This window comes from Lagenorhynchus albirostris, chromosome 6 (assembly GCF_949774975.1).
Source record: "Lagenorhynchus albirostris chromosome 6, mLagAlb1.1, whole genome shotgun sequence".
In the NCBI taxonomy this organism is placed as follows: domain Eukaryota; kingdom Metazoa; phylum Chordata; class Mammalia; order Artiodactyla; family Delphinidae; genus Lagenorhynchus; species Lagenorhynchus albirostris.
The window spans coordinates 38380446-38406445 of NC_083100.1; the positions used below are offsets into that span (position 1 = coordinate 38380446).

At 38.4% G+C, this 26000-nt stretch overlaps 1 protein-coding gene and 1 long non-coding RNA gene across 6 annotated transcripts in view; both read left to right on the forward strand.

The window, feature by feature from the left end:
* The window catches only part of GTF3C3 (general transcription factor IIIC subunit 3), a 37086-nt gene extending 33383 nt beyond the window's left edge, over positions 1 to 3703 (forward strand). For 4 of the 5 annotated variants that reach the window (XM_060151379.1, XM_060151378.1, XM_060151380.1 and 1 more), the window contains 2 exons: positions 1221 to 1373; positions 2769 to 3703. In XM_060151379.1, coding sequence (XP_060007362.1) covers positions 1221 to 1373; positions 2769 to 2891 — 276 coding nt within the window. In that variant the 3' untranslated portion in view covers positions 2892 to 3703. The remainder of the gene's footprint in view (positions 1 to 1220; positions 1374 to 2768) is intronic. The other variant, XM_060151377.1, reaches the window with a different exon arrangement.
* A 13865-nt stretch (positions 3704 to 17568) lies between these two features.
* LOC132522204 (uncharacterized) overlaps positions 17569 to 26000 on the forward strand; it is a 44045-nt gene continuing 35613 nt past the window's right edge. Inside the window, exons 1-2 of the long non-coding RNA XR_009541112.1 lie at positions 17569 to 18129; positions 20496 to 20721. This is a non-coding gene — a long non-coding RNA (uncharacterized LOC132522204). The remainder of the gene's footprint in view (positions 18130 to 20495; positions 20722 to 26000) is intronic.

The window sequence follows — 26000 nt, forward strand, 5'->3', positions numbered from 1 at the left end:
TCCAAGAGATCAGAGATCTTATCTGTCTTGTACACCCCTGTATCCTCAACACTTTTGCTTCTATTTCAGTTTTTATGTTTATATATTTGATGCATGTATATACCTGTTTTTTAAGTAGTTAGGAAAGGAAAGAAAACGTTCTCTCTCAGATTTTTGTCTTTAAATTTCTCATTTTTAAATAAGAAGATATTTCTGAGATTGTCTGCTGTTACTTAACAGAGAACCATGTTTTTCAGTGGAGTAGAGGTCATATTCATGTACTCAAATGGGTTCATTTATTGTGCAGAAAGTATGATTTGTTTACTGAGCATAATTTTTATTCCTAGAATGCATTAATTCTAAAGAATTCCTTAATTTTTATTATTAATTTATGAAGGAAAATTTGTGACCATTTATTACATAGCAGATCACCCAGGAAATTTGCATTTTATTTTCTGTACGTACAAATTAGTTGACTTACTCTTAACTCAGGTAATATATTTATTTAATTACTTACATCAGATACTTGCACCTTGCAACTTGAAGCTTTCCGTGCATGATAAAAGTTGAAGCTGCATTAAAGGGGAAAGTGAATACAAAAAGAAGTGAAGAAGCAAGTTGCTTTTTGGACACTGTGACACACAGGGAGCCTGCATCATTACAGTTAGGCTCTGAAATAATCAGTTTCTCCATAAAACTATTGAGTCAGAAGTTTTCAGAGGGAAAAAAAAGCAAGTTTTTTAAGGTTAAGAGGTTATTAAGGTTCTGAGAGGTATATAAAGGGTACCATTTACCCAGAAAGATTAGATATGCTCAAGTGAGTTTGCTCATGAGGACGAAACTTTCTGAATTGTCATTATAAGGGCTTGGATTTTATATTTTGGTCAAGCTTTTAGACGTGTATCTCAAACCTAAAATTTTACTGGCCTCTAATGCCACAAAAGCCAACTTGAAACCATAAAAATATATGTTCTGTGTGCTTATAGATTACAGATCTTTAACAGCTAGTTGTAACATTTGGCTTTGTTTTCTATGAATTCTTTTGTCTTTAGTTTAAAAAAATCTCTCTTCTACACCTTCAGAAGAGATATTGACTATATTGTGATATGACACTACACCACAGGCATATATTCTTTTAGGGTGGCACTGTCTTTCTGAAAAAAAAGGTTTGTATTCCTGTACCTGGCGCATACTGTCAAACGAGTGAACTATTGAATTATTTATCTTTTTCTTTTTGGTAGGGCTTTTCCTTTCTTAATCGATACCTCAGTCTACGTGGGCCTTGCCAGGAATCATTCTACAATTTGGGCCGTGGCCTTCACCAACTGGGGCTGATTCACCTTGCAATCCACTATTATCAGAAGGCCCTGGAGCTCCCTCCATTCATGGTAGAGGTATTGTATGATTTACTCTAAAAACTGAGGAGTCACCTCATTTCATCTGTAGATAAGTGCAGTTAGCTCAGTGTAGTGGTCCAGACAGTGAAATTAATTGTAGCTTATATATTAAAATATATTTTCCCTTTATTGAATGCACTTATTTAATTATGTTCAGCAACAAGTAATTCTTTGATATCTTGGCCTTAATGACCTGATCAGCAACCATGTGGCCATATATGACTTCTGGTTATGGCCATTTCAGTTATCCTAAGATAGCCCCTGTGGTTAACAGGTGTGAGATGGTAGACAGGAAGCCTGAATATTGAGTAATGTAGCCATTATTCATTTCCAAGTTCAAAAGTGTAACTAACATACTTCTTTATAAAAATGAAAGACCAATATAAATGCAGTTTTGTTTAAGATAATGTAATGTAGGGTGAAGTGTTGCCAATACTATGATAGTCTGTGTTTAAAGCCTGATTTTTAATTTCTGAAGGAAAGTATGTTTTCACAGTTAATTTTTTTAAGTTGCGCTCATAATCCCCACATTCCCTCACAACTGTTTTCTATTACCCTTGTTCAAGTTTAGCCGTTAAGCAAATGAATACATATTCTTACAGTTATGCTGATGAAATACATATACTTTTGTGTTCTTCATTTCATAAGTACTTTATGTATTGCTCCTTAAGCTTTATAGGTATCATTTTTCATTGTTGCAGATGTTTACTCAGTTGACTACAAAATTTTGCATGGGGAAGATTAGGAACATAGATCTAATCTATTCCATTGAGTTCATTGCTTTGTTATTTAAGTAGAAAAAAAGGTAATAACACTCATAAGGTAATCATCATAATCAATTTGGTGTATGCCCTCCTAGACCTATTCTTTATATGCCTTTCTGTTATATAGTACAGGTATTTTTTTCCCATCTGGTCATTTGTTTTATGATTTTTTTTTTGCATGCAGAAGTTTTAAATTTTTTATGAAGTCATATCAATCTTTCTCTTTATAGTTTCTACTTTTGCTATTATACTTAGAAGGGCCTCTCCTACCCAAGATTATATTGTTGTATTTTTCAACGGTATTTTTCTTTTATGGTTTCACTTTTTTACTCTTAAATCCTAATTCATCTACAGTTCATTCTGCCATGTCTTGCGGATGAAACTTTTTTCTTTAACTTATTGGTTACACATTTAAAAATATTTGATGATACAGTTACTGTAACAATTAACTGAATCGGCATTACCTAATAAAAATTTAAATCCAAGATATATGTCTAGTTTTATAATTTTTTTTTAGTATTATGAATTTTAATAGTTTTTTGAACACTTACAAAACTATTTATTTGCCATAAAATTATCCTGGTTGTCAGTTTGAAATATAACTCATTCATATATTTTTTCCCCCTAGGGTATGGAAGTTGACCAGTTAGACTTACGAAGAGATATTGCCTACAATTTGTCTCTCATATATCAGAACAGCGGGAATATTGGAATGGCTCAGAAGCTTTTATATACCTATTGTTCTATATAAAGCCCCTCAGCTGGGTAAGCAGCTTGGGCAGCTGCTGTGCATGGACCAGTATTTTCTGTCTCAGGGCTTATTATTAACCCAAAAATGGACATGATAATTTCAGAATTATCCGTGTATTTCATTTTTAGTATATGATAATAATTTTTTGGTAGATATGCAAAATTATCATTCCTGCAAGAATTTTATATTGGTCTGTCATTTTCCGTTACCATTTTTTGGTAAGTTGTCCCCCAAACTGAAATGGACAGTATTAGCCATTGAACCAGCATAGAGTTGAATACACTATTTTTTTCACACCATTTATTCATTTGTGTATTTAATACTGTATATTAAACACCTACTATGTACCAGGCACTGTGATAGGTGTTTGGAATACAGTAGTGAGAAAGATATTACCTCTCAATACAGTTCTTTAAATACAGACCTTGAGCATATATTTATTTGAAAGAAATGTTTGCTACATTTCTACATATATCATTGTTGTCAGTCATCCATTTCTTAGTGCCCTGTTACTATTGCCATTAGTTTTTCAAATACATAGAAAAGGAGGTTGCTTAGTAGAGGAAAGACAGATTGGGACTCTTACATCAGCACAGTTATGTAATTCACTTAGTTCCTTGCAAACTTATTTTAAATGGTTATGTGGTAGGAAGACAAGTAATGGAGTTAATCTTTTACTTTTCACCTGCGTGTATCTTAGCCATAAACACTGAGAGCTGGGAGGCTGGGCTTAATTCATAGCAAACTGCTCTGAGACAAATACAAAAATGCATTATCAATGTTTGGCTTTCTGACCAAAAGAAAAAAGAAAAGGTGACTAGGTTCAATAGCCATGACCTGGTTTTCATTTCAAGATCACTAGGAGTGTAATAGGAAGACTAGGGAATTGTATGTATGGAATAAGGTGTTACTGATGAAGTCGAAACAGATAAAAACCTTTTACTTATCTCAAATATTACATATTCTTGGATCTAAGATAACAGTACTTGTTAGATATACTTGGTTTAATAAGAGCTTTTTAGAGTTTCTTTTTAGGGGAAAACAAATACTATAATAAATGTACATGTGGATTATAAGACCCAGTCCAACTGTGGGAGGAAAACAAGTATGAGACGTAGGATGAAAGAAGTACAGTGGGGGCTTTTTAGGAATTCTTACCACTGTTTACACTGTATACATAACTTTGTAGTTGAGAAGCAGAATTTGTATGTAATAAGTAAATGTATGGTACACTCTGTGTGTATGTGTGTGTATATATAGAATTTAAATAAACTTTATTTTTGTAATTAAAGTTTCATATGCTTATATATATATTTTATTTCATGCCATTTGCAGGTAATAATAAAGCCGACTGTGATAGAGTGATCAGGTAGATTTGTGTCTTGGAATCCTGTGGAGTTGAGTACTCTGTGTTCAGAATTTCTCTCTTGAATTCAACTCACTGTGCTGTAACTCCAGTATCTGCTGAATAGCCTTGGAGGACACAATAAATCTCTCTAGCAGTCTTCTAAGAAAAAAAAGCTGATAATTGCATGAGTTTGTGTAACATTTAAAATCATAACTACCATTTGCTGAGTGTTTTTACTATGCTACTGTGTTCTAAGTACAGTGCAGGATATTTTAGATACATTAACTCTGATTCTGTCGGAGAATCACCTGCAAGGTAGGTGTTATTGTTGTTATGATCATCCCCATCTTATTTATGAGAGATTAAATACCATGTTCAGGATCACTAGCAAGGTACTCCTTGCTCAGAGATGTTCCTTTGGAGGAACATACTTGCTACAGTTCCGAGTAACAACATAAAAATTGAGCATAAATTTACTTTAGAAAGAAGAAGGGGATGAGCAGTTATTTTTTCTATCCTCCAGGCCTTCTGCCTATTTTTTTTTAATTAAAAAAGTTTTCATTTTATTTTTTCTATTTTTTAAATTAAATTTTTATTTTATAGTTGATCTACAATGTTGTGTTTTAGGTGTACAGCAAAGTGATTCAGTTATACATATATCCATTCTTTTTCAGATTCTTTTCTCATATACGTTATTACAGAATATTGAGTACAGTTCTCTGTGCTATACAGTAGGTCCTTGTTGGTTATCTATTTTATATATAGTAGTGTGTATATGTTAATCCCAACTTCCTAATTTATCCCTCCTTTCCACACGTCCCCATTGGTAACTATAAGTTGGTTTTCAGAGTCTGTGAATCTGTTTTTGTTTTGTAAATAAGTTCATTTGTATCAGTTTTTTAGATTCCACATATAAGTGATATCATACGATATTTGTCTTTCTCTGTCTGATTTACTTCACTTAGTATGATCATCTCTAGGTCCATCCATGTTGCTGCAAATGACATTATTTCATTCTTTTTTATGGCTGAGTAGTATTCCATTGTATATATGTATCACATCTTTATTCATTCCTATCAGTGGACATTTAGGTTGCTTCCGTGTCTTGGCTATTGTAAATAGTGCTGCAATGAACATTTGGGTATCCATATCTTTTTCAAACTACGGTTTTCTCCAGATATATGTCCAGGAGTGGGATTGCTGGATCATATGGTATTTCTGTTTTAGTTTTTTAACATACTTCCATACTGTTCTCCATAGTGGTTGTACCAGTTTACATTCCCACCCACAGTGTAGGAGGGTTCCCTTTTTCCCACACCCTCTCCAGCATTTATTGTTTGTACACTTTTTGATGATGGCCATTCTAACCAGTGTGAGGTGATACCTCATTGTAGTTTTGATTTGCAGTTCTCTAATAATAAGTGATGTTGAGCATCTTTTCACGTGCTTATTGGCCATCTATATGTCTTCTTTGAAGAAATGTCTATTTAGATCTTCTGCCCATTTTTTTGATTGGGTTGTTTGATATTGAGCTGCATGAGCTGTTTGTATATTTTGGAGATTAATCCCTTGTTGGTCGCATCATTTGCAAATTTTTTTTTCATAATATGGGTTGCCTTTTCGTTTTGTTTATGGTTTCCTTTGCTATGCAAAAGCTTTTAAGTTTAGTTAGGTCCAATTTGTTTATTTTTGTTTATTTTTTTCATTACTATAGGAGGTGGATCCAAAATGATATTGCTATGATTTATGTCAAAGAGTGTCCTGCCTTTGACATAAATATGTCAAATTTGAAAATATGATTTATGTTGTCCTCTAAGAGCTTTATAGTATCCAGTCTTTTTTTAAAATTTATTTTCTGGCTGTGCCACGCAGCTTGTGGGATCTTAGTTCCCTGACGAAGGATCAAACCCGGGCCCTCAGTAGTGAGAGCACACAGTCCTAACCACTGAACTGCCAGGGAATTCCCTATATTATCCAGTCTTACATTTAGGTCTTTAATTCATTTTGAGTTTACTTTTGTGTATGGTGTTAGAGAATGTTCTAGTTTCATTCTTTTACATGTAGCTGTCCAGTTTTCCCAGTACCACTTATTGAAGAGACTGTCTTTTCTCCATTGTATTGTTGCCTCCTTTGTCATAGACGAATTGACCATAGGCACATGGATTTATTTCTGAACTTTCTATCCTGTTCCATTGATCTATAATTCTGTTTTTGTGCCAGTACCATACTGTTTTGATGACTGTAGCTTTGTAGTATAGTCAAGTCAGGGAGCCTGATTCCTTCAACTTCATTTTTCCTTCTTGGGATTGCTTTGGCTATTTGGGGTCTTTTGTGTTTCCATACAAATTGTAAAATTTTTGGTTCTAGTTCTGTGAAAAATGCCATGGGTAATTTGATAGGGATTGCATTGAATCTGTAGATTGCCTTGGTAGTATAGTCATTTTGACAATATTGATTCTTCCAATCCAAGAACATAGTATATATTTCCATCTGTGCAATCTTCAATTTCCTTCATCAGTGTCTAATGGTTTTCAGAGTACAGTTCTTTTGCCTCCTTAGGTAGGTTTATTCCTAGGGCTTTTATTCTTTTGAATGCAATGGTAAATGGGATTGTTTCCTTAATTTCTCTTTCTGATCTTTCATTGTTACTGTATAGAAATGCAACAGATTTCTGTGTATTAGTTTTGTATCCTGTAACGTTACTGAATTCATTGATGAGATCTAGTAGTTTTCTGGTAGCATCTTTAGGGTTTTCTATTTATAGGATTATGTCATCTGCAAACAGTGACAGTTTTACTTCTTCTTTTCCAATTTGGCTTCCTTTTATTTCTTTTTGTTCTCTGATTGTCATGGCTAGGACTTCCAAAACTATGTGGAATAAATGTGAGTGTGGGCACCCTTGTCTTGTTCCTGATCTTAGAGGAAATGCTTCCAGCTTTTCATCATTGAATATGCTGTTAGCTGTAGGTTTGTCATATATGGCCTTTATTATGTTGAGGTAGGTTCCCTCTATGCCCACTTTCTGGAGAGTTTTTTTGTTTTATCATAAATGGGTGTTGAACTTTGTCAAAAGCTTTTTGTGCATCTAATGAGATGATCATATGATTTTTATTCTTCAATTTGTTGATGTGATGTGTCATACTAATTGATTTTCAGATATTGAAAAATCCTTGCATCACTCAGATAAATCCGAATTGATCATGGTGTTTGATCCTTTTAACATATTGTTGGATTTGGTTTGCTAGTATTTTGTTGAGGATTTTTGCATCTTGTTCATCACTGATATTGGCTTGTAATTTTATTTTCTGTGGTATCTTTGGTTTTGGTATCAGGGTGATGGTGGCCTCAAAGAATGAGTTTGGGAGTGTCCTTCCTCTGCAATTTTTTGGAATAGTTTCAGAAGGATAGGTGGTAACTCTCCTCTAGATGTATGATAGAATTCGCCTGTGAAGCCATCTGGTCCTGGACTTCTGTTTGTTGGGAGTTTTTTTGTTTTTGTTTTTTGCGGTATGCGGGCCTCTCAGTGTTTTGGCCTCTCCCGTTGTGGAGCACAGGCTCCAGACGCGCAGGCTCAGCGGCCATGGCTCACGGGCCCAGGTGTTCTGCGGCACGTGGGATCTTCCCAGACCGGGGCACGAACCCATGTCCCCTGCATTGGCAAGCGGACTCTCAACCACTGTGCCACCAGGGAAGCCCTGTTGGGAGTTTTTTAATCAGAGTTTTAATTTCAGTGCTTGTGATTGGTCTGTTCATATTTTCTATTTCTTTCTGGTTCAGTCTTGGGAGATTATACCTTTCTAATAATTTGTCCATTTCTTCTAGGTTGTCCATTTTATTGGCATATAGTTGCTTGTAGTAGTCTCTTATGATCCTTTGTATTTCTGCGGTGTCTGTTGTAACTTCTTTTTCATTTCTAATTTTATTGATTTGCATCTTCTCCCTTTTTTTCTTGATGAGTCTGGCTAATGGTTTATCAATTTTGTTTATTTTTTTCAAAAACCAGCTTTTAGTTTCATTGATCTTTTCTATTTTCTTTGTTTCTCTTTCATTTATTTCTGCTCTGATCTTTATGATTTCTTTCCTTCTATTGATACTAACTTTGGGTTTTGTTTGTTCTTCTTTCTCTAGTTGTTTTTGGGGTAAGGTTAGGTTTTTTAAGTTGAGATTTTTCTTGTTTCCTGATGTAAGATTGTATTGCTATAAAGTTCCCTCTTAAAATTGCTTTTGCTGCATCCCATAGGTTTTGGATCATCGTGTTTTTATTTTCATTTGTCTCCAGGTATTTTTTGATTTCCTCTTTGATTTCTTCTGTGATCCATTGGTTGTTTAGTAACATATCGTTTAGCCTCCACGTGTTTTTATTACAGTTTTTTTTTCTTGTAGTTGATTTCTAATCTTATAGTGTTGTGGTTGGAAAACATGCTTGATATGACTTCAGTATCCTTAAATTTACCAAGGCTCGCTTTGTGGCCCACCATGTGATCAGTCCTGGGGAACGTTCCATGAGCACTTGAGAAGAATGTGTATTCTGCTGCTTTCAGATGGCATGTTCTATAACCATCAATTAAGTTCATCTGGTTTAATGTGTCATTTTAGGCCTGTGTTTCCTTACTGATTTTCTGTTTGGATGATCTGTCCATTGATGTAAGTGGGGTGTTATGGTCCCCCACTATTATTGTGTTACTGTCAGTTTCTCCTTTTATGGCTGTTAGTATTTGCCTTATATATTGATGTGTTCCTATGTTGGTTGCATATATATTTACTATTGTTTTATCTTCTTGGATTGATTCCTTGATCATTATGTAGTGTCCTTGTCTCTTGTAACAGTCTTTATTTTAAAGTCTATTTTGTCTGATATGAGTATGGCTACTCCAGCTTTCTTTTGATTTCCATTTGCATGGAATACCTTTTTTCCATCCCCTTACTTTCAGTCTGTGTGGGTCTCTGGATCTGAAATTGGTCTCCTGTAGACAGCATATATATATGGGACTTGTTTTTGTATCCATTCAGCCAGTCTGTGTCTTTTGGTTAGAGCATTTAATCCATTTACATTTAAGGTAACTATAGATAGTATGTTCTTATTGCCATTTTGTTAATTGTTTCGGATTTGTTTTTGCAGCTCTTTTTCCTTCCCTTCCTCTTTTGTTCTCTTGTGATTTGATGAGTATCTTTATAATTGTGTTTGGATTGTTTTTTCTTTTTTGTGTGTGTATCTATTGTAGTTTTCGGTTTGCGGTTCCCATGACATTTTTATATAGCAGTCTCTATATATACAAGATTGTTTTAAGTTGCTGGTCTCTTAATTTTCAGTGCATTTCCAATATGTTGCATTTGTACTCCCTTCTTCTTACAGTTGCTGGTTTTTATATCATATTTGTGTGTGGATGATTTCCTACATTTACTGTATGTTTGCCTTTACCAGTGAGCTTTCCCATTCATAATTTTCTTGTTTCTAGCTGTGTCCTCTTCTTTTCCACCTAGAGAAGTTCCTTTAGCATTTGTTGTAAAGCTGGTTTGGTGGTGCTGAATTCTCTTAGCTTTTGATTGTAAAGCTTTTGATTTCTCCATCAAATCTAAATGAGAGCCTTGCTGGGTAGAGTATTCCTGATTATAGGTTTTTCCCTTTCGTCACTTTATTTATAATTATTTGTTTAATATTTTTTTTAATTTTTTTTTATTTTGGCTGCACCGGGTCTTAGTTGTGGCATGCGGGATCTTCGTTGCTGCGTGTGGGATCTTTAGTTGTGGCTTGTGGGTCTTTTAGTCAGAATGTGGACTTCTTAGTTGCAGAATGCAGACTCTTAGTTGCGGCATGCGGGCTTCTTAGTTGCGGCATGCGGGCTTCTTAGTTGCGGCATGCGGGCTTCTTAGTTGCGGCATGTGGACTCTTAGTTGTGGCATGTGAACTCTTAGTTGCGGTGTGCATGTGGGATCTAAGTCCTCAACCAGGGATCTAACCTGGGCCCCCTGTATTGGGAGCGTGGAGAGTCTCACCCACTGGACCAGCAGGGAAGTCCCCCTTTCATCACTTTAACTGTATTGTGCCACTCCCTTCTGACCTGCAGAGTTTCTGCTGAAAAGTCAGCTAATAACCTTATGAGGATTCCCTTGTATGTTATTTGTTGCTTTTCCCTTGTTGCTTTTAATATGTTCTCTTTGTCTTTATTTTTTGTCCGTTTGATTAATATGTGACTCATTGTGTTCCTCCTTGGGTTAATCCTCTTTGGGACTCTCTGTGCTTTCTGGACTTGAGTGTTTCCTTTCCCATGTTAGGAAAGTTTTCAGCTATTATCTCTTGAAATACTTTCTCAGATCCTTTCTCTCTCTCTTCTCCTTCTGGGACCCCTATAATGTGAATGTTGGTGCATTTAATGTCCCAGAAGTCCCTTAGACTGTCCTCATTTCTTTTCATTCTTTTTTCTTTATTCTGTTTCACAACAGTGATTTCTATCAGTCTATCTTCTAGCTCACTTATTTGTTCTTCTGCCTCATTTATTCTGCTATTGATTCCTTTTAGTGTATTTTTCATTTCAGTTTTTGTGTTGTTCATCTCTGTTTGTTGTTTAAATCTTCTTGTTCTTTGTTAAACATTTCTTGCATCTTCTCGGTCTGTGCCTCCATTCTTTTTCCGAGATCTTGGATCATCTTTACTGTCATTATTCTGAATTCTTTTTGAGGTAGATTGCCTGTCTCCACTTCATTTATTTGTTCTTCTGGGGTTTTATCTTGTTCTTTAATCTGGGACATATTCCTCTGCCGTCTCATTTTGTCTAACTTTCTGTGTTTGTGGTCTCCATTCCTCAGGCTGCAGGATTGTAATTCTTCTTGGTTCTGGTGTCTGGCCCCTGGTGGGTGAAGTTGATCCAAGGCCTTGTTCAGGCTTCCTGGTGAGAGGGACTGGTGCTTTCCCGCTGGCAGGTGGAGCTGGGTCTGTCCCTCTGGTAGGCAAGGCCATGTCAAGAGGTATGTTTATAGGCAACTGTTTTCTAAGGACAAATTTAGGCAGCCTGTCTGCTGATGGGTGGTGCTGTGTTCCCATCCTGTTAGTTATTTGGCCTGAGGCTTCCCAGCACTGGAGCCTGCAGGCTTTTGGGTGGGTCCAGGTCCCTGTCAAAATGGCGACCTCCATGAGAGCTCAGGCCGATGAGTATTCTCTGGGGCATCCACTACTAGTGTCTTTGCCCAAACAGTGAGCCACAGCTGACCCCACCTCCTCCAGAGACCCTCCAAGATCTGCAGGTAGGTCTGGCCCAGGCTTCTGTGGAGTCACTGCTTTGCCCTGGGTCCCAGTGCACGTGAAACTTTGTTTGCACCCTCCAAGAGTGGAGTCTCTGTTTCCCCCAGTCCTGTGGAGCTCCTGCACTCAAGCCCTACTGGCCTTCAAAGCCAAATGCTCTGGGGGTTCCTCCTCCCAATGCCAGATCCCCAGGCTGGGGAGGCTGATGTGGGGCTCAGATCTCTTAACTCGTATGGGAGAACCTCTATGATATGATTATTTTCCAGTTTGTTGGTCACCCATCCAGCAGGTTTGGGATTTGATTATACCAGAAAAGCGCCCCTCCTACCATCTCATTGTGTCTTCTTTTTTGTCTTTGGGCGTAGAAGATCTTTTTTTGTAGGTTTGAGTCTTTTTTGTCAATGGCTGTTCACCAGTTAGTTGTGATTTTGGTGTTTTTGTGAGAGGAGGTGAACTCAAGTCCTATTCTGCCATCTGTGCAATTTCTAGATACCATAGCTGTGCACCAGAGAACAGGAGAGAAGTAGTTTCTCACAATTCCTGCCTTCAGAAATTCATTTGTTCAGTAGATATTTACTGAGTGCCTACTTCTTGCTAAAACTGGGCAGTTGAGATTTAAAGAGGTTTTCTCATGTGGTGGAGGCCCAGTGCCTGTGGTATGGTAGATGGGAGGGGGATGGGGGGAGGAGTTGCCCCTACCCCCTCGGCTCTTGGTTGAAGGTGCCCTTCTGCCTATTAAGAGCCTGGAAACATCCATTGGTGTGTCTTTTAAAAAGCTAATAATTCATCATTCTCACCCCATCCATGGGATCCTGATAGCCACTTTATGCAATGAGATTCTTTTCTACTGGTCACAGTTGATTCAGCAGGGAGTCTGCCCCTGAACCAAGTTGGGCCAGTCAAGAGTTTACACCCCCCTTGTCTGGGAATTTTAGAATTGAGATAGAGCCTTTTGTGGGACTGGAACTTGAGAGCTATGAGGACATTTTCTGCTTTCCTTGTGGGCCAACTAGAAGTTAACCCATTCCATTGACAAAAAGCCTGTGCATTAATAGAAGCAGAGATGAGAGATGGAGAGAGCACTCCCTGGGTCCCCAGAGATTGTCCAGTTCTCCATTCCCATCCTTTGTAAGGCTGCATTCTTACCCTTGGGTTCTTTCTGTAAGATAGCCCTGATTCTGTAATAAATTTCACTTTAAAATTTACACTAGCTTGAATTTGTCTGTTATGTGCACCCAGAAAAGTCCTAACTGATCCACGATTATTCCATCTTCTTGTTCATTTAACATTCATGCTTTTCAGCTTTTTTCACAAGAGGGAAGAACATATAGCAACCAGGGACGATGTCACTGAATTGTAAGTAGTATTATGAAGTCTAATCCACAATAGAGAGACTTTAAAAAACTTCAGAGCAATTACAGTAGGAATGTGCCTACTGTTTGGTGATGTAAAGTCAACATAAGACCATAGAATTGTCTGACCACTGTGCTTCTTATAGTAGTTAATTCTGTAAGAAGCATTAATACTCAACAAGGTAGAAAAGCATGGAAGAGAAGGGGTTAATGCCCAAGTAGTTAACAATATGATATGGGATAACTATAAATGAGTTTCATCTCCAGGTCCATAGTCCCCAAAGCAATTGCTGTTATGCTCTGAAACTGCAAATTTTAATTTTTGAGGCATATTAAAGAAGAAAATCAAATGAACTGAATTTTTGAAACAGGCAAGAGGAAATGCTGGCAACCATTTGAGCATGATATTGACGTGATTTTAGCCAATTTGTGTATGTGTAGAAGAGATGTTCTTTAGATGTGCTCCCTTTCCTTGGAAGGGGACTTGGTGGCTCAGGGGACTACCATAACTTCAATCTATCTGGATTTCAACAGTATTTGAGGAAGCCTGTGGTAATATGCTTGTGGACTGAATGGAGAAATGCAGCAGAATGACCAAACCTGAAGAATGAATCTTGATAGACTGATGTCAACTGGAGAGAAATCACGAATGATAATATGCCACCAGGTTCCTTAACATCAACAATTTAGATAAAGATATAAGAGGTTGTCAAATATACATGTGAAAAAACTAAAAGTTATAATAAGTACCCATATGAATCAAGAATGAAAACTAAATGAACTACAAATAAGAGTTTAGAAAAAAATAAGCACTTAAGTTCAAGAACATCAATTTTAAAAATGCAGATTGTAGCTAGTTTACTAGTATCTCATTAAAAGTAAGAGTCTCCTTCACTCTGATCAGATTCCACTTACATAAAATCTCTCCAGAAAAAAAATAATAAATGGAGAACTCTAGAAAGAAATTAAGATGCCTAGCCTAGACTATAGACGACTCAAAAGGAAACATGATAGTTATTTTCAAATAGTAAATGGCAGACATGTGGGAGGGTGATTACTCTTTTTTCTGGGTGACCCAGAATAAATGGTATTTCTCTTTTTTCTGAATCTAGCTCATAAGACCTATCTACCTAATATTGTCCCTCATTTTCACCTGTACAATCACTGGCAGATGGCATCTGCCTAGCAGTAACATCTTTTTTGGATAACTATTAGCTCACACCTCCTCCCTCTATGGAAATGGCCCTCAATTAGTACTAAGTCCTCTTGGCCACTGCTAATTGAACTTGACTCAAGTTGGGCCAATCATATTCTCTCTTCCTGATATGTTGAAGCTCAGCCTTGAGAGATGATGGTGAAGTTCAGTGTCCTTGGAACTAAATTACACCAATGCAGTGCCTTAAAGGAAAGTCGGGCCGAGTCCTGTTGCTGAGGTACCTGGAGTGCTTCTTCCTTCACAAGTGAATTCTTCATTTGATTCTCTAAGATAACTCTGTATCCTTCCAAGAGATTCTCTTTCTTACATAAGCTAGCATGCCAATTGCATTCTCTAGGAAGCAGGTGTTGAAAACAAAAGGTGTATTGATGAGTAACACTCGTGAGGAAAACAGGCCCAGGCCTGGGCAGGGGGAGCCATCAGACTTGGATGCAGATGACACAGCCTGAGCCAGCTCAATGGGGAGCTCTGGAGCACAGACTGCCCAATGGAAGAGTTCCTTAATGGTGGACACAGCTAGGCCCTTGCGTTCCAGCTTTGCTCTGTCATTGCCTAGAATTCAGCAGAGACGAGCATGATCTGGGTTATTTATCTCAACCTTGCTCAGTCATTGGCTGGGGGCCCCCGTGAGAAGAGCATGGCTTGGCTCCAAAGCTGAGGCATAGCTTGAAGTCGCTAAGAGCTGAAAACAGTCAACTAACTGGTCTACAGAGACACCCCAGAGGTTTCAAGATCAAAAAACAAAAAAATCCAAAAAACTCAAAGACAAAAGCAAGCCAAACAAAAAATACAGCATAAACTCAAGACCACAGAGAATAAAAGACAGGCAGATGAAATAATTTTGGAAAGTAAAAAGCAAACAGGCAATTGGCAACTGAACATGCCAGAGGAAAATGAAAGCGAAGTGCCCACAGGAGGTGGTGGAGAGGCAGTCGGATGCCAGCTGATTCAAGCCCTGAGAGGCTCACACATCAGAGACGTCAGCAACCTCCAAAGGCAGGTGAGGTGGGGCTAAAAACAGGTGGAGCAGTTGAAAGTCTGTTAAGCTGTTAGATCTTCTCAGTTGCCCTATTCACCTTGAGTAGGTTACCACTTCACCCCTGCCCTGCAGAACACCAGTGGTTTATTTTCTGGAGCCGTTGAATCAGGATCTCTGGATGCAGGAATACCAGGCATAGCTGAAGACAGAGTGTTACACCAAAAGCAGAGGATTAAGTAAAAGTCTACACACGGAACAGTGATCTCAGTATCCTTCTCCTGTTAAACTCCCAGAAAACTGGCAGCCAGGTTAATATCCTCCAAGCAGGGGATTAGAGGATTCCTCTCAGGAAAACCTGGCCCAAGATAAAAGACCTGTAGATACTGACAGCGGGGGGTTCCCAGTGAAACCTGCCAGTGGACAAACCCCTCCCACTTTCACTGTGCCCCAGTCAGCTTGGAGGTACCTTGATATTCGTCTGAACAGGCAGCTAATGATCATTAGACGTCTGAAGAAAGCCTCTGAAATGACAGAGATTCATATAAGCGAATGGGTAGGGGATGGGGGGGAAACTCAAGGGAACAGAACTAGTGCAGGAAGTAGAAAACTAAAGAAAATGTAATTAATATTCCCAGATGAGAAGATATTGTATACATGAAGAGAAAATGCTATAAAAAGGAATATTCAAAGAATAAAAGAGATTTATCAAATTAAAAATGTAACTGCCAGAATTAATTCCATGAAAGGGCTGGGGAAAATAGAATTTAAAAAAGACAAAAAGGAAAATTGAAGAGATGAGAAAATTAAAGTTTACAAAACAGTCTAATACAAGTTCTTTGCGGCAGTTACCGTATCTTATAAATTCATTTATATTTCAAGATATGTGATTGCTTGATTATAAATAATTCCAGTAGGAGGAACAATGATTTTTTTATATGCAGTAGATGGCTGTACATTTTATAAATTTAGAATTGTACTTCATCATTTCATGGTCTTAATACAGTTATGCCAGCTTTTAACATTTTTCCCCAAAACAAGCTTAATTATTTTTACTTGAAGAGAAAAAATTGCAAAATCACTCTCCACATTTGGGCAATCATATCCCCAAAGCTCTGTTCCTTTGCACTGCTCTCCATCACCATGGAGAGGACAGCTGGAGCCCTAACATGTGTTTCTTGCTGCCCATTTTTTTGGTCTTGAGCAAAAGAATATCTAGGAACTATTAAGGTACCCACACCATGCACGAAAAGAAATCTACCCTGTTTTTGGACTCAGGATAAGCAAACTAGGATCAGAGTGACCATTAGCAAGACCACTTGGTATTTTAGCAAAGACACTCAGGTGTTTGTATTCAGAAAAGGGAGTTCAAGCGAAAAGAGGAAAGAGAAAGCTGATAAACACAGCTCTGACTCAGGAGCCCGCAGCTGTGTCAAGAGGGCCTGAGGAAGTCACTCCTGGGATAGCGAGTTCTAAGGATGTCAGTTGTTGCCTCTTTCTAGAGCTAGGTAGTGGTGTAGACTAATTTCAGTTTCTAGTTTCAGAGGGGGTTGAATGCAGCAAAACAAGTGTTTCTTATTTAAGCCCACCTGCGTACCTACGGACAGTTGAAAGAGGTATTTTTCTAACAAACACTTTGCAGAATTAGTTCTGCCTTGTTAGGAGATGCTTGGTAAATTTGTGCGTGGGTGAGGCGCGTCTACCCCGTTTCAGGTGTTTCTCTTCTGTGATTAAAGAAGGAGAAAGGTAGGGACTCTGACCACTAGAGGGAGCATAGTATTTATAGACCTTCCCAACCGCGAGAATCTTCCAGCCGGAGCCGTGCTGATCGCTTCGTCAGGCCCGGCGGAGGCCAGAGAATCCTGGAGCCGCCTGCGTGCCCTACAGATAGGGCCAGTTATCGTGTGCCACGACGTGGAAAAGGTTAGAAAGCACGACTTTCGTGCCATTTTTGAGGCGCAGATTAAAACCAGCTACGGATGAGTAAAGAACAATTCACATTGATTTTTATTGCCGGGAGATTATCAAAAGGTAAAAATATCCTGACAATTTCAGAAGTGTTAAATGACAGGACGGGGTTTTTCCCCTCTCCTTAATCTCTTCCCAGCCCTAGTGTTTTTCTAGAGGGTCTCTGGTAAGCCTGAGAAAAGAGACAGAGCCGGTTAGCGTCTTAACACATTGAAGTTCTGCTGTGTCCGGAACGACCTAAACTTTTCCTCTAAGGATGCAAAGGACTTGTAGTTACTGATTTAACCCTTCCAGGGGAAAAAGAAAAGAACTGTGCTTGCCTCTCTGTGTATAGTCAGAATAGTCAGAATCCTCGGGTAAATGCTACCAAGCTGCACTCCCAGGTGGCTGTGTTGATTGTGCGAGGTTAGCTGTCTCCCCCTGCCCACTTCACACCCGATATTTTTTTCCCAATTGATAGGACAAAAATGGTTTTTGCATTTGCTTACTACCAAGGTTGAAATCTATCGTCTTATATTTATAAACCTTTTGGATTTTTTTTTCTTCTCTGAATTGCTGAATTTTCTTCTCTGATTTTTTTCTTCCTTGAATTGTCATATCCTTTGCCCATTTAAAATATTGGGTTCGGGGCTTCCCTGGTGGCACAGTGGTTGAGAGTCCACCTGCCAATGCAGGGGACACAGGTCGTGCCCCGGTCCGGGAAGATCCCACATGCCGCGGAGCGGCTGGGCCCGTGAGCCATGGCCGCTGAGCCTGCGCGTCCGGAGCCTGTGCTCCGCAACCGGAGAAGCCACAACAGTGAGAGGCCCGCGTACCGCAAAAACAAACAAACAAATAATAATAATAAATTGGGTTCTGTTTTTCTTATTTAATTGTAGGTATTCTTTAATCTGGAATTAAATCTTTGTCTTTCACTTGTTTTTTTTTCACTTTATGGTGTCTTTTTTTTAAATTGAAGTTTTAAGTTTTCAGTATAATCAAATTTATTATAATTTTTTCCTTTTATGGCCAACATGAAGCTTCAGAAGAAAGTTGGACTGTGTTTATGAAAGTCAGGAAGATTCTGGAACATCAGGTGGAGTTCTTAGGAAGATCCCAATAGAAGGCAGACTAACCCCACCTCCATCTGGACTGACAGGAGGTAGGGAACAAATGGTAGGACCACTGAAATAGCCTGGGTGGAAAGCTGGTGGGTTCTGGAAGCAGAAAGTGGGTGCTGGGGGAGGGAGAGGCGTCTATAGAAACACGGCTAGACTTCTCAGAGACTAAGAGACAGAGGTGGATTTTGGAGGATTTACTAGGCCCTCCTGGAGATGTAAGAATTAAAAATACGGAGAGGGTACATGGCCCAGGTACTTGCCTGCTAAAGGGCTTTATAGCAAGCTTTGGCTTTGCCTTATACAAATGATTCTAGTCTCATCACAAGCCAGAGGTCTTCTCCAGGAAGAGTCAAGAACTTATATATGTTTTTAAAGGCAGTGGAGATGGGGAGGCCTACTGGCTTCTGTGGGCCAACTTCAGGCATCTCAGGAAGCAAAAGAAACTCCCGAGATTCTTCTAATTGTTAATTCTGAAGGAAGGCGGGAAAGCAGGGACTATACTATAGGGAATCAGAGAAAACCACTCAGGGCAACTCCCATCAGCTAGCAGAATCCCTTGGAGCAGGTGAGGCAGAATTGGCCTTGTAGGTGTGAGAAGAGATGTTAATAATCCATTAAAGGCAGTAGGAATCAGAAACCTATAAGCCTCACCTGTCCAGAAGAGACCTTCCATTTGAGGTCATGGGGTTTTCTTTGACGGGAATCCTTTATGACTGACTGGTGGCAGAGTCTACCTACACAAAGGTGCACTCCCTTGGTAACTGGAAAAGATGCAGAAGTGCTGAGAGGCTGCCAGGAATGGACTGGGGGTCCAGACTGACCCAGCATTACCTCAATCTCTACTTGGCTCCAGGCCCTAAAGCAACTCCTGGCTGTCTTCTAGATGGGGTGGGGGGTGGTGAAAAGCTGTCACAAGGGGAGCCATGCCAAGAGTTGTTGGTCCCAAATAACTGCCTTTTACTAGTCATTCTATGAGCTAATACTTATAAGGTCTCTGTGGCTTGAAAATAGAAAGTCACTGATACTTGGGATACCCTGTGATGCGCTTGTTAATTTCCAAGCACTTTGCGGAGGTAAGAGAAGTTGTAGGCATGCTGCATTGTCGTGCCAGGGATCCCTGGGCTCACAGCAACAGGGGAGCTGATTATAACCAGCTCCCAGAACTCGCTGTTGTTGGCAATAGGCTAAGGAAGGTATCATACACATGCTTATGTTCCCTTTGTATGGTACAGCCCTTCAGTGTTCCCCAGAATTCCTGGGAGCGGTGAGGTCAGGGTATTAAGAGCAGGGTAGTGCTTTGTGCTCCCCCAGCACCCAACCTAGAAATGGAAAGAAGGTTAATATGGAAGTTGAAGTCTAGGAACAGGCATGTCATCTTACTACACCTGGGAATTATAGAAGCACAGACATTTAATGAATGTTGGAAAGAGTTTGGGCAGAGATCCATGGTTTAAGGTAGTGCTGTCCAATAGAACTTCCTGTGATGTAAATGTTCCACATCTGTGCAGTCCAATTTGGTGGGCACTAGACACTATTGAGCTGTTGAAATGGGGCTAGTGCAACTAGGAGCTGAATTTTAAATTATACTTAATTTTAATTTATTTAAATGTAATTTAAATTAAAATTGAAATAGCTTTGGCTGCCATATTGGACTGTACAGATTTGAGGGACCATATTAAGACATTCTTAATTAATGCCATTATCTGAATTTTAAAGTTCTTAGGCATTTTAAATAGTCTCCCAGTGGTAGAGGCTGTGTATGAATTCAGGTACTGAACAAGCAAACTTAGATTGATCAGTTCATTGTGCCCTGAGTTCAGGATGCCCTCAACTGCCAAACAGAACTAGCGTGTCAGGAATAGGGGTTCCCAGATGCTCACGGTGGAGAAGAAAGAGAAGACAGCTCACATTTGCCGGTACAGGGAGTCACTGGAGAGTGGTTGGGATATGAAATAGTTGGTGGTGCTACTGTGGGTAACGATTCAATGATGTTGAAAGGGCTTTGGAAGAGCATGAGAAACAGGTCCCTGAACTGGTGGCTCTCCTGCAGGAAGTAAGAAATCTGTCACTTGAAAAGCATCATTTCTCTTGCACTTCAGAGAAGTATGTGAAACACATCACTTTTAATGAGCATCGGATTCGAATAGATTTCTTCCCTGGTCCATCAGCTGCTGAGAACTAAGGCTATGTTTTGAGTTTAATGGGTATGATAGGTGGTTTGTTGGAGACAGTCCTGAAATCACCCACCATTCACCAATTTGACTAGAGTAACTTGGCAGCAGGAGGACCTCTTCTGGGTCTGGAAATAGGGCAGAGCACCTGGCTGTGGATGAGAAGCAACCCCAGTGCTACCGGAGGCTTTGCAAACCCCCCGAAGTCTTGCTTATCACACACCTTTTTACTTCAGGAGGATTTGGGGGAAAGAAACCTGTCGCATTTGCCATGGTTGTTCATCTGACAGTGAGGAGGCCTTGTGTATCCTCTGTGAGGTTCAGACTAAAGTGGTCTCTCCCAGCTGTAAGCCAGGACCCGTGTGGGTGCCAACTGACTGCCCGGAGGTGGGGGCCTCATTGCCATACCAGGTGGGCCACAGGTGCAAGACACAGGTAGACGAGGAGGAGAAAACTCAGTGGGTATGTTGTTGGCTTGTCAATTTTGTTTATAAAATAAAGGACTCTTTTTTCTAGTTGTTTTTTCTTTTTAATTTATTTTATTTTTGGTTGCGTTGGGTCTTTGTTGCTGCGTGGGCTTTCTCTAGTTGCGGCGAGCAGGGGCTACTCTTCGTTGCGGTGCGCGGGCTTCTCATTGCGGTGGCTTCTCTTGTTACAGAGCACGGGCTCTAGGCGCACAGGTTTCAGTAGTTGTGGCTCGCAGACTCTAGAGCACAGGCTCAGTAGTTGTGGTGCACGGGCTTAGCTGCTCTGTGGCATGTGGGATCTTCCCGGACCAGGGATCAAACCCGTGTCCCCTGCATTGGCAGGTGGATTTTTAACCAGTGCGCCACCAGGGAAGCCCTCTAGTCTTTATTTTTCCTTATAGGTTTTCTGTTTGGGGTGTCATTCTTAGAAATGTCTTTCTCTTCACAAGATGACAAAACTTTCCACTCATATCTAGTACTTTTATGGTTTTGTCCCCACCTTTTAAAAATGTGGTTACATGTACATAACATGAAATTTACCATTTTAGCCATTTTTAAGCGTATAGTTCTGTGGCATAAAGTACATTGACATTTTTGTGCAACCGTCACCACCATCATCTCCAGAACTTTTACATCTTTCTCAACTGAAACGCTGTACCCGTTAAATGAGAGCTCTCTATTCTCTCTCCCCCAGCCCTTGGCAACTGTCATTCTACTTTCTCTCTCTATGAACTTGAATTTGACTACTCATATAAGCGGAATCATACTGTTTTGTCCTTTGTGACTGGCTTATTTTACTTAGCATAATGTCTTCAAGGTTCATTCATGTTGTAGTATGTGTCAGAATTTCCTTCCTTTTGAAGGCTAAATAATATTCCATTCTATTATATACCAAATTTTATTTATCCATTCATCCATTGATAGGCATCTGGGTTGTTTCTACCTTTTGCTATTGTGAATAATGCAGTGAACATTGGTGCACAAATTTCTGTTCAAGGTCCTGCTTTCAATTCTTTTCAGTATATACCCAGATGTGGTATTCTTCCCCTTTAAGTGTAAAATCCATCTGAATATAAAGGCTGGTACTGAGGTAGGATGAGGTGGAAACCCACCCTTGTTTTACTAAAAGGCTGACTAACCAGTCTGTGTCTCGATTGACTTTACTGAATAATTTTTTACCACTGTTTTGAAATGCCACCTGCAATGTCCGGTCTGCTTGACCAGCACAGTGACTCAGTCCAGTGGGACACTCACAGTCACAAGACCAATAGGCCACACCTGGCATCAGCCTCATTTAGATCTATAGAAGGATACAGGACAGGAATTACAGCATGTCAGCAGAACAGCATCAGATGTGTCATCACCAGGGGTCCTTACAGAGTCCAGGAACTAGACTTCTGGCCTCCAAGGAACAGCACAGGTATAATGGAACAAAGCCACACAAGAACCAAGACCACCATAGGAACCAATATTGTTTGTAAAAGCTCATGAACATCACTTCCAGGGCCCTGCATGGAAGTATGCACTCGCTCACAGATTGAACCTCATAGTGAAGCCCCACGGCCCTGCTTCCCACCAGGTGTTATAAGCCTCCCAGTCTAGGTGCAATTTACTCATTAGGGGGTCATTTTTACTATAAGCAATGCTGCCTGGTAACACAGCTGACACCCTACCCTATTAGGTTTCTAGGCAAATAATGCTGGGAGAAGGTGAATCCAAGGTCTTTTCCTTTTGGAAAAGGAGAAAGGGTTTTGTTAACTCTTTATTCACACCATCTTAATTACATAGCAAATTCAAATGGTGACTATTTCTGGACTTTCTGTTTTGTTCCATTGAACTGTTTGTTTCTGAGCCAGTACCAAATTATTTTAATGATTATAACTTTACAACACATTTATTTTCTTTTTTTTGAACTTAATTTTTATTTTATATTGGGGTATAGTTGATGTACAATGCTGTGTTAGTTTCAGGTGTGCAGCAAAGTGGTTCAGTTATACATATACATATATCCATTGTTTTTTAGATTCTTTTCCCATATAGGTTATTACAGAATACTGAGTAGAGTTCCCTGTGCTATACAGTAGGTCCTTGTTGATTATTTTATATATAGTAGTGTGTATATGTTAATCCCAACTTTCTAAATTATCTCTCCCCTCCACATGTTCCCTTTGGTAATCGTAAGTTGGTTTTCAAAGTCTGTAAGTCTGTTTCTGTTTTGTAAATAAGTTCATTTGTATCATCTTTTTAGATTCCACATATAAATGACATCATATGATATTTGTCTTTCTCTATCTGACTTACTTCACTTAGTATAATAATCTCCAGGTCTGTCCATGTTGCTGCAAATGGCATTATTTCATTCTTTTTTATGCCTGAGTAATATTCCATTGTTGTATATATGTACCACATCTTTATCCATTCTTCTGTCAATGGACATTTAGGTTGCTTCCATGTCTTGTAAATAGTGCTGTAATGAACATTGGGGTACACGTATTTTTTCAAATTATGGTTTTCTCTGGATATCTGCCCAGGAGTGGGATTGCTGGATCATATGGTAGTTCTGTTTTTAGTTTTTTAAAGAACCTCCATACTGCTCTCCATAGTGGTTGTACCAATTTACCTTCCCACTCACAGTGTAGGAAGGTTCCCTTTCTCCACACCCTCTCCAGCATTTGTTGTTTGTAGACGTTTTGATGATGTCCATTCTGACCAATGTGAGCTGATACCTCATTGTGGTTTTGATTTTCATTTCTCCAATAATTAGTGATGTTAAGTATCTTTTCATGTGCTTTTTGGCCATCTGTATGTCTTCTGTTTTATTCCATTGAACTGTTTGTCTATTTCTGAGCCAGTACCAAATTATTTTAATATTTATAACTTTATAACACATTTATTTTCTTTTTAAAAATGGCTTATTTAGTGAAAGTATAATATACTTAGGGAAAAGGGCTCAGATCATAAGTGTAGGGGCCATTGAATTATTTCAAAGTGAACACAACCATGAAATCACCACCCAAATCAAGAAATAGAATGTGACCAGCTCCCCTACAGGCTACCTATACTCATTGCTAGTCAGAATGTGCGGTTTGAACTGTGTCAATCTAATTACGCTGGAACTACATTTTCCATAATTCCTTTCTCTGAGTGGTTCCATGTTAAGGTTGGCCTGGGGAGTTTGTGTGTGTGTGTGTGTGTGTGTGTGTGTGTGTGTGTGTGTGTGTATATATATATGTATATATATATATATATATATGTAATTTATGTTTGTGCAGTTGACTGCTCCCCCTAACCCCACCCCACTACATTAGAAAATCCATGTGCTGCTATCTTTGCCTCAAAGACAAAGGAATTGATAGATGCCTCACTCAAGGACAGGAAGGTAAAACCGTTTGTATAGAATCAGGACTCAAATCCTAGTTTTTTTGATTCCACATATTGTGATCTCTAATTGAGCACAAACTTTTCCCCACACTTAGTTAATTTAAGGTTTTGTGAAATGAAAATACAGGTACTATATTTATTGAAAATATTTGCTTGCAACTGGACCTGTGCAGTTCAAACCCATATTGTTTAAGGATCACCTATGTGTATATATACACACACACATATATATGTATATATAGTTTTATATAATATATTTTATAAACATATATATTATAGATAAATAAAGTGAAATCTGTATTTTTATATATATTTGCTCTTGTTAAAAACTCTCAATTCCTATTTTCTTGAGTATTTTTATCTTCAATGGATGTTGATTTTTATTGCAGGCTTTTTCAGCATCTATGAAAATAATTTATTTTTCCCATAGATTTTTAATATTTTTCCCTTTGGGTTTTTAATATGGTATATGATATTAACAGATATCCTAATATTGAACCAACCTTGCATTCCTAGAATACATCCCCCTTGGTTATAGTATATTATTTTCTTGGTATGGTGTTGAATTCTGTTTGTGGATTCTTTAGTATTTTTGCATGAATATTCATGAGTGATATTGCTCTGTAGTTTTTTTTTTTTAACATCTTTATCAGGTTTAGGTATCAATGTTATACTTGCCTTAAAAAAGGTATTAGGAAGTTTTCCTTCATTTTAATGCTCTGGAATAATGATGAAGCCTTTGGGTACCAGACTTCGAAGGTTTGGTAGAATTCCACGTTTATGTTAGGTAATTTCTTAATAACTTTCTCTATTTCTTCTACAGAAATTAGTCTGTTTAAGCTTTCTATAATTAAGAGCATCAATTTTGATCATCTGTATTTCCCTAGGAAATTATCCCTTTCATCTAAGTTTTCAAATTTATTTGCAGCAAGATGTGCAAAGTAGTCTCTCATGACTTAAAATTTCTTCTGTTTCAATGGTTATTTCCACCTTGTCATTTTTCAGTATTTATGCCTTTTCCCTTTTTAATGATCAGATTAACTAGTGGTTTTGTCTATTTTGTTAATTTTTTTAAATAGGATTTTAATTTATTTACTAGATCTATTTTTTAAATTTTCTATCATTAATTTCTGCTTTTATCTTTATTATTCCCTTCTTTGTATTTTCTTTCGGTTTACTTTGTTCTTTCACTAGTTTCTATGAGCTTGAAACTTGATTTATTGGTTTTCAGTTTTTCATTTTTATTGATAAAAATGTTTAGTGCTATGAATTTTCTTCTGATCACGGCTAATATTTTGGTAAGGAGTTTTGCATCTCTATTCATCAGGGTTATTGGCTTGTAGTTTTCTTATGGTATCCTTGTCTAGTTTGGTATCAGGGTAATGCTTGACTCATAAAATGAGTTTTGGAAGTGTGCCTTCCTCTTATAATTTTTGGGAGAGTTTGACAAGGATTGGTATTAATTATTCTTTGAATGTTTGGTAGAATTCACCAGTGAGGCCATCTGGTCCTGGACTTTATTTTGTTGGGAGGGTTTTGATTACTGATTCAATCTCCTTATTAGTCTTCAGTATATTCAGATGTTCTGTTTTTCATGATTCAGTATCAAGGGTTGTATATTTCTAAGAATTTATTCTAGGTTGTCAAATTTCTTGGTGTGTAATTCTTCATAGTAGTCTGTTATGATCTTTTGTATTTCTGTGGTATCTCTTTTTTTCTTGGTGGGTCTAGCTTAAAATTTGTCAGTTTTGTTTATCTTTTCAAAGAACCATCTCTTAGTTTCATTAATCTTTTCTGCTATCTTTTCTGCTATCTTTTCTGCTCTGTTCTTTATTTCTTTCCTTCTACTAACTTGGGCTTCATTTTTTACTTTTCCTAATTCCTCGAGGTGTA